General features: G+C 43.9%; 2 protein-coding genes across 2 annotated transcripts; both read left to right on the forward strand.

The window, feature by feature from the left end:
• Positions 1–4587: 4587 nt before the first annotated feature.
• On the forward strand, positions 4588–7475 carry LOC127765044 (glycosyltransferase BC10-like). The gene is made up of 2 exons (XM_052289841.1): positions 4588–5299; positions 6658–7475. Exons 1-2 carry the CDS (start codon positions 4745–4747, stop codon positions 7297–7299), a joined length of 1197 nt encoding a protein of 398 aa, XP_052145801.1. The 5' UTR covers positions 4588–4744; the 3' UTR covers positions 7300–7475.
• A 754-nt stretch (positions 7476–8229) lies between these two features.
• Positions 8230–9627, forward strand: LOC127765794 (uncharacterized). The gene is made up of 3 exons (XM_052290753.1): positions 8230–8508; positions 8609–8655; positions 9188–9627. Exons 1-3 carry the CDS (start codon positions 8301–8303, stop codon positions 9320–9322), a joined length of 390 nt encoding a protein of 129 aa, XP_052146713.1. The 5' UTR covers positions 8230–8300; the 3' UTR covers positions 9323–9627.

The following is a 9627-nucleotide window of genomic DNA, read 5'->3' on the forward strand; positions in this document are numbered from 1 at the left end:
GATTGGCCGTGAATACTCGAAGGCGAACAGCAAGAAGAGAGGGGTAGGAGGATAGGGAAGATGCAAATGAGACTGTGGAGGTGAGTGGACTGCAGGCGCGTGCATCGCCCAGACACACGCTTGCACCCGCGCCTGCATCCACTCAGCCAGGCTGAGGAGCGAAGCTCATTTCTTGCGTTCCTCTCGGGTCAGGCTGTGGAGGGAATCTTGCACCTAGGGAGCCTGGCTGAGATCTTGGAACAGGCAACCAAACAAGCCGAAGTTGCATAGGCGGGTGCGAGCCAAGACACATGCAGCCAACCAAACACACCCTTTACGTTTCATGTATAAAACTACTCCTATGTTCGTTTTGTCTCTATTTATATATATATAGTATGAAAAGGTCAAATTACCCATAAACTATTGTAACATTGTGAGTTCCCTTTAACCATTAAACCAGACATCCTTCACCTTCAACCTCTTATACCGGACGAATTACCACCTAACTCGATCTGGAGCAGTTTTGGTTCTACGTGTTCTACACGTGCTAGTCCAGTTAGTATAAAGAATAAAAAAGCGATAGGGCCTACATTGTCAGTTATGCTTCTTCCTCTCTTGGTCTCCTCTACCCTAACTCATCTCGGTCGTCATCGATTTACACCAGCCGCTCGTGAAGCAAGAGGCGAAGGGAGAGAAGATACGAGGTAGGGTACATCAGGAGCTCAGCGAGGTGGTGGCGGTGGCTATAGAGGCGGAAAGTGGGGAGCGGGCGTCCAACATCGCCACCTCGCTAGCCCTAACCCCAAAGCCAAACCCTTGCCGCTCGTCGTCATCGCCACCACCACCGAGACCTGCCGCATCCGAGGTCAGCACTCGCTAGGAGGTGCCCACGACGGCAGGGGAGACGGCGCTCTCAGTTCGTCTCTGTTTCAATGCGATACGCAATCTGTTTCAACGAGATCCAGTATCCTTCAAATCCGCCTCGATGTTTATCTCCAAATCTGAGTATACATTGCCAAATTGCCCACATGTCATACGCTTTATTTTCTTACTAAACTTTCCTTAAGCTTAGTTTGTCATTTTGTTTGCCACAAAAGTATGGTAAGACTAGGCTTAATCACCTTAGTGAAAAAATGTGGCAACATTAGTCTCCAACCAAACAAGGCCTTATGGCCTCATCGCCAAACGACATATTTACAAACGAAAAATAATTTGCAAACAAACTTTTATATATATGTTCTTAACAATCTAAAAAAAATGCTGTAAAATAAATTTCGATGAAAAAAACTAATAATCACACTCCAATTTTAATGTCGAAAATTTAAATTTTGGCTGACAAGTATAAGCATAAGAGAAAAGATGAGATTGTTAGTCTATTTTTTTCCCTTTGTTTTGGCTTCAAAATCGATTGTAGCCCTCAAATGTGTATATAGAAGAACGAATGTAATCGCATAACAGCTATTCCTCTATCTTAAAATGAATCCAAACATACTCCCCTTATTAAAAAAGAATCAAACCATACGGATGAATCTGGACACATGAATAAATATGTTGATGTTGACAGTAAACACGTGGCCTGGGAGATTTGCTTAACTCCAGTGCAGGTCCAAAGCTCGCCTTCGGATGTTGTTAGCGTGCCAGTTGATTTGATCCTGTAATCAACAAGAAATACAAGCAAAGAAACCGTGGTTAAGTCTATAAATGATAGCCGATCGGCTAGGTGCCGATGACATATCATTTATCTTTGAGCCAATGTCATCTGTGTATCGATCGGCAGTCATGAATAAGTAAAGAAGAACTAAATCTACTCGATCGGCTATAGATATTAACGATATATACTCCTTATATCGATGTATACTTAAATCAAGTGATTGGGATAGATCGGTCACCATGCCGAGACAGTATAAATCACTTAGATCGAAATATATATCAATAACAGGACTATATATGTTTGTAGCATAGCCGATCAGATAGATCTAGCATGTATCGGCTAATACTCCGATACTACTCTATATCAAGATATTAAAGCAAGTATAATATATCGAGCAAAAGCCTAACATTCTTAGACACAGCAATATCTTAATATAAAGGGCAGATTTAACATATCATTGAAGCATATAGAACAAATATAGTTAAATCAGATACGATCGGCTGAAACTCCGATGCTATTCTAATCGGCAACTAGAAGGCAGGCTAGAGATCGATATTCTAAGCACGACTCAATAGGTCAAACTCAACTGATACAGCATTAAGTATGAAAAGAAGAACGATATCTAGACAATCAAGCCGCTAGAAGTTTCATAGAATGGTAGATATCTCATATAATCTAGATCAACATCAAGATCTAACCTAATCGGCGGCCCTTTGCATACAGATATTAGCCGATAGTAGATTAGGTGGCGATATTGCTAGAGATTATGTAAGATATATGATAACTCGACGAATTATATAAACAAGATTAGAGTATCATAAAGATGGAAGCACTAATCCTAAAAACACAATCCGTCATAACGAGTTTTACCTCTTGTTGAAGATCGATGCCGATGCAGCTCAACCCGAAAGCAAAAACTCGTCGAAGCAAACTAAGGCAAAAGGGTGGCGATGCGCCGAAATTGTATTGAACGTGTGTGTTGTTAAATTACATAGGGCTCGGGGTCTATTTATACCCGAGAATTACAAGATATGCCCATACCGGACACGACTATTATCTCTAACAAACTCTAAGATACCATAAGTCTTTGCGGCAGACTTTTGCCCACATTTATCTATAAGGAATTTACATAAGATATCCTAATTAATAGATACAATTGCCTTCCCAGGACTCCATCCGCGTGTGGCAATCATCCTGAAGTACATTAATTTGAACCCGATGTCGCGTACAAGTCGTATTGTCGAAATCGGTCGTATCGGCTTATTTAGCCCGACTCAGACCCAGCCGATTCTAATCGTAGCCGATCTGGACTCCAGCCGATTCCTGCTCTGTTTCCGAACTCGATCTCCGCCTCCGACTTCGCTTTGATCAAATCTTCTTTCCTGACACAGATGTCACCAAATTTGGTCGTTAACACATGCCCCCTAGGTCCGGGATATTTGATCATGTTCCGGATTTGCCATGTACCGACTCCGAGCAAGTTTCGCACTCCGCCGCTTTTGACCGTTATCCCGAGAAATCTCACGCCGTGACTTCCGTTTTCACCGCTCAAGCGAAACCTCTTCTCTCTCTTCTTAACATTAAGATGATGGTCTAAGATTAAGATGATGGGCACGATCTCTATCTTAACATTAAGATGATGTCTAAGATGATGGTCGTTAACAGTAGACGAATAGATGAATCTTCGCTATCCCTCTGTAGAAATAATTCAAACATATGAATAAAGGAGAAATTTTCTTATATGCCACTCAAAACTAGTTTTCTTATATGCCATCAAAAATTAGCTATTACCATATATGCCACTATGTTGTAATTTTCCTTCCCTATATGCCACTCCCGTCGATGTGGTGTTAATGGGCTTTTAAACTGATTGCACAAAGACCAAATTGCCCACACCCCCTAATACCCGAGCTAAAAAGGATCAAGCTAGCTAGTGGCTAGTACCACGACGACCACCACAGCCGACGAGGGGCGACAACGTCTTGTTGCTTGCGCAGATCGAGTTCTACCATCCATGTCACATCAATACACATCGTGTGTCGTCGTTCTGCGTCCCAAAGTGATGATCGCCAGATGGCACGATCGGCGTGTCGAGACTATGCTGGGAATTGAACCTTAAGCTCATCGACGTCACTCACGTCGATGACGGAGGGCATCCTCAGAAGCTCGTCGTCATGGCCGTTGGCCATGGAGTCACCTGCCACCATCACGGGGAACGACGAAACGAAATGATCACACAGAAGCTGCTGGTCAACGTCGGCAGCATAGTTTGACGACTGCCCAATTGCCATGAGCATATGACGTGCGTGAAGGAAAAAAAAAAAGAAGGAAAGAAGTGGATATGTGGCATCACAAGGGTAGGATAGCCATTTTAGAGATGGATAGCAAGTTCTGTGCACTAACGGCATGGGTTTGCAACGGAGGTAATAGCAATGGCACATAGGGAAGGAGAACTTTAATTTAATGGCATATAAGAGAATAGCTAATTTTAGGTGGCATATAGAGAAACATAGAAACTTTAAGTGGTATACAAGGAAATTTTTAAATAAACGTGGATTAGGCACCTGTCAAGATATTATCTAAAAAAAAAAGGGCATCTGTCAAGATTTCACTATAATAGTATAATTAAGTTTTTGTAAGGATCCCCGTATTTTCGATCCAACGAGTTGGGGGCCATTCACCTTGCACGAACCCGGTCCACGTGCACCGCTCTCCCGTCCTCTTCCTCTCCCCTCGCAGGGTCGCCTCCGTAGACCGGGTCCACTGTCCACCCTACGGCACACACCCACACCCCCCCGTGACGCACTGACGCTACAACTCGTCCCCCCGACCCCGAGGCGGTGGCGGCACACAACCACAACCACCGGCCGGTTTCGCAGCGTGCACATCACCCCCCACACCCCAACCACCAGTCCACTCCACCACCACCGCCACCGCCCTCGCCCCAGATCTGAGCCCGCCTGACCTGACCCCCCCTGACCCACCCCCCGCCGCCCACCTCGACTCCATTCGTCGCCTTCCCGATCCGGAGAGATGCCCCCCCGCGCGCCCTCAAATCTGGGAGCAGCCGCCGCCTCCTCCTCTCTCGTCGTCTTCCCCTAGTCCGCGTCCGCGATGCAGTCGCGCGTGGCGTCCATGGACGACGTCAAGGACGCCCGCCCCGCCGCCCTGCCGCCGCTCCAGCCGCAGGGGAGGGTGTTCCCGACGGGGATGCTCAAGGTGTTCCTCGGCTTCCTCCTCCTCGGCGTCTGCCTCTCCGCGGCCGGGATGTACATGGCACGCCACACGCTGGCGGCCGCCGCGCCCGCGCTGTTCCGCCCGTGCCTGGGGGCGTGGGGGGCGGCGGGGGCGCCTCCACCCCCGCCGCCGCCGCCGGAGGGGCTGGAGCGGTGGACGCGGGGGCCGGACCGCGTGGAGCACGCCATGGCCGACGGGGAGCTCCTGTGGCGCGCGTCGTTCGTGCCGCGGGTCCCCGGCTACCCGTACCGGCGCGTGCCCAAGGTGGCCTTCATGTTCCTCACCCGCGGCCCGCTCCCGCTGGCGCCGCTCTGGGAGCGCTTCTTCCGCGGCCACGACGGGCTCTACTCCGTCTACGTCCACGCGCTGCCGTCCTACCGCGCCAACTTCACCACCGACTCCGTCTTCTACCGCCGCCAAATCCCGAGTAAGGTTAGCATTAAGCATGTCCCATTGTACTACTAGGCTTGTATTGTACTGTACTATTCCTGGACAAGACAATTCGCGTGTGATCTGGACAATTGGTTAGTGAATCCCAGTGTTTCACTTCTTTGGATCTTATTAAAACTGAAGGAGTATCGATATAGTACTGAATAAGGTGGCACTTTACTAACCCATAGTTTCGCTTATCCTTATGCTTATTCGTACAGCTTATTAACAAGCAAAAATTAATTTGTAGGTAAAACTTTTATATATGTGTCTTTTAGTGATACAAAAGCAAATGTTGTAAAATAAACCACGATGAAGAAAACCATAAAATCAAACTCAAAATTAAATTTTAAATTTTGGCTTATAAGCATAAGCATAAGGGAACGATGAGTGCCGAAGCTAGAAGTCTAGAGCTTCTTGTGAACCTAATGGATAGTTGACCTTTCTTCATCGTACTTTATTTTTCTTTGTCACAAAGATGGGTGGCAAATATGCCGTGTTGGTGCGACAAACCATCCATCATTGCATTGACATTAATCCAATATCAGTCAAACTTTGTGGCGTTTCTTCAATGCCACTCAACTTTGTGGCCAAGGAACAATTTTTTCACTTTGTTTACCATGCTCAGACGGCACAAGTGTTGGGCACTATGTTTGATGATTCCACTGTAGGATGCCAATCTAGTTTGCGCATTTACCTTGACAGCAAAACTTTCCGAGATCTGTTATTTCCATAGATTTTAATTGTGGTTCTGTGTATCTGCAGTTCTGCACCTTTAGGAGTTACATTCCTAGTCTTTCTGGAGTAAACCAGATCTACAACACTGTTCTAGCAAATCATCATTTTTTAGTTGAAATTTTTCATAGGAAGATCGACAAGCAAGCCATACCGAAATGTTAGAATCACCTGATGTTGACCACAATGATTCAAAAGTTATAACAGAAATGATAGTCTTTCTTTTTATTCTTTAACATCAGGGAGTTTGTGAGTTAATTTCCATAATGGCTGGTCATGGTTGTGACATTGATATTGGTCATGATGGATATGTTATGCTGGGTTGTCAGATTAAACACAAAAGAAAATATTTGGCGTACCGTGATTACATGCAAAGATCATTTTGTCTTTGCATGGTTACTGTTATCTTTTATCGCCCTAATAGGAATGAGTTTTGGGCTAAGCAGAGCCACATTAGCCAGTCTATGATGGGTTAACCGCATGGGCCAATGAAGTTGTATCTATTATTAGTGTTCCACTGGAAAGGCACTAAGCTCTATTATTAGGGTTCCACCAGAAAAGTCATTTATTTAGCCTTTTGTGTTGATATGGTCTAACATATTTTTTGATTTGTTTGCTGATCACAGGTTGCAGAATGGGGTGAGATGACAATGTGTGATGCTGAGAGACGCCTTCTGGCAAACGCTCTGCTGGATATATCCAATGAGTGGTTTGTCCTTGTGTCTGAGTCATGCATTCCTATATTTAATTTCAACACTACATACCGATACCTCCAGAATTCAAGCCAAAGCTTTGTCATGGCGTTCGATGATCCTGGACCATATGGACGGGGCAGGTACAACTGGAACATGACCCCAGAGGTTGAACTCACACAATGGCGCAAAGGCTCACAATGGTTTGAAGTAAACAGGGAGCTTGCCATCGAAATTGTGAGAGACACGCTCTATTACCCAAAATTCAAGGAGTTCTGCAGGCCTCATTGTTATGTTGATGAGCACTATTTCCCTACAATGCTTACAATTGAAGCACCACAAAGCCTGGCAAATAGAAGTATTACTTGGGTAGATTGGTCAAGAGGAGGTGCACATCCAGCCACCTTTGGAAGGGGTGATATCACAGAGGAATTCCTGAGAAGAGTTCAAGAGGGCCGGACTTGTTTATACAACGGCCAGAACTCTACGATGTGCTTCCTGTTTGCTCGAAAGTTTGCTCCAAGTGCGTTGGAGCCATTGTTAGAGTTAGCACCCACTGTGCTTGGTTTTGGTTGATGTATGGTTGAACAGGTGTACCCCCTGTAATTTTGATACGAGATCATTGTAGGATTACATGGGTAGAGAAGTGGGCTTATCTTGATAGATGAAAGCCTGCACGTCGCCCATCTCTGCTCCATTGTGTTATATACACAAACTTGTACTGTTTTGTACAGTAACGTGACATTGAGTCACATGAGGACTTCTTATCTTAGAATATTACCCTGTATTTTTTGTTTATCAGAAGTCATACAGTAAATTTTTGAAGAAAAAAATTCATCCAATATCAGAGCTAACGTGTACCACATAAAAGTGTGAGGCAAAAATAGAAATTCAGTGCTGGAAGTGTAACATCAAACTGCAGTTGGTGTAGTACCAAATGGGCTTGTCCAAAGGTTACGGGCTACGGAGTAGTACTGGAGTTGTTTGTGTGACTTGTATGTTGTATCCGGATTGAGATCCAGTGCGGTTGCTATTGCGACTGCACAATAGCAACTCCACACAATTTGAGCCCTCTATTTCTTGATCCAATGACCCAAATCACTTGCTACGGTGAATCCGAAACTTTTATACTCCTCCATTTCTAAATATTTAACGTCGTTGACTTTTTTAAATATGTCTTATTCAAAAAATTTAAGTAATTATTAATCTTTTTCTATCATTTGATTTATTGTTAAATATACTTTTATATATACATATAGTTTTACATATTTTACAAAAGTTTTTTATAAGACGAACGGTCAAACATGTGCTAAAAAGTTAACAGTGTCAAAATATTTAGAAACGGAGGGAGTAAGTTTTATAGCAAAACGCTATAGTACTTTGCTACAATATTCCGATGCATCCGGGTCATCCATTTCGAATCCAGTGGTGCTTGTGTGACCAATCCGTTGTATCCCTGTGTGATCCAATCCAGAGAAACCTGTGGTCTGGCTTCCACACATCAAGCTTAGCTATCTATCTGCTTCATGTGGGAAGCGACTAGGAATTGGGAGTAAACAAAGATCACTCCAACTACCATGGCTCAGCCCCAAGGGAAACTGGTGGACACAATCAGGAGGCCATTCACAGCAGCTTCAACGTTTCATCGATCAGCAACAAGGCATCTCCAGCCACTGGCCATGTTGGCTCAGAGGAACGGCATTAGCAGGAGGGGCCTTCTCACTTTCGTCACCTCCACTGCAGCCATACCTGAGGCTGGTGAATCAAGAAAGGCTCTACTGCAAGGTATGCGCCAATTTGGTCCGAGTTTGTAATTGTTCTGGTACCCGGTTGTCCACTTTGGATAGATCATCAGATAATCCAGTTTCCTCCTTGGGTGTATTAGAGTATCTGAAGAAATCAAAGGAAAACAAAGAAAAGAACGACAAAGAGGTATGCGACCTTCGGGTTTTCTCCTTGGCACACATATGATGTATTATATTTTTGGATTCACCGTGAGAAATGCTTTCATAATATATAACTCACATGATGTTAAACTACACAAATTTCAAAAATTTAATGGTCAAAGATAGATATGTTTGACTTGGACAAACATTAGAACGACATAATTTAAAACGGAAGGAGTAACAAGTTCCAGTTAACATATGACGTACTTTAAAAACTAGATTATAGGCTCAAGTGACAAATCAGAAATCTAGGCACATTTAGTCTAGGAATAGCAATGATGAGTTTGAAGTAAATTGGTCCATATGAAGAACTTCAGGATAATTAAGAATGGTATTTGATAATGTTCCAGTGAATAGATCAATGGTTGGAGTAGTTGCTCATGAAAGCTAGTTACAGATATGTAGCATACTTGAGGTTCTAGACTTTGTCCACTTTTGTGCTTAAATAATTCATCAAAAATGGTATTGACGCAGATTGGGGTTGCCACTGATTCTACCGTCATTTTCTTGTATTCCAGAGGCTAGACGACTACTACAAGAGGAATTACAGGGATTACTTTGGTCTGATCGAGGGCCCTGCAAGACAGAAGAATGAAGATGAGCTTACAGAGTCGGAGAAAGGAATTCTCGAATGGCTTGACAAGAACAAATAGTCAGAAGCTCAGGATAATATGCATGCCTAAATTCTGGAAGGTTTTCTTACAGTTATTGCTTTAGTTATGCAGTCTTGTGCTGCTTATCTGAGAGGCATGCTTTCTTGAAGGTCATCCTTTGTAGTGCCGGTACTCTGGCAGTAATGTTGTAATTACAAGTGTGTTCATAGACAAAGTATAAAAAATGCTGAACGATCTCAACATAATAGTTCACAATCAGAGAGGCGAAGACAGATATTTTATATGTAGCATAGTTTGGAGATTTGACTTTGTGCAATTGCCAAAAGTAACTGACAAAATTTCAA

This window comes from Oryza glaberrima, chromosome 3 (genome assembly GCF_000147395.1).
Source record: "Oryza glaberrima chromosome 3, OglaRS2, whole genome shotgun sequence".
Classification (NCBI taxonomy): Eukaryota; Viridiplantae; Streptophyta; class Magnoliopsida; order Poales; family Poaceae; genus Oryza; species Oryza glaberrima.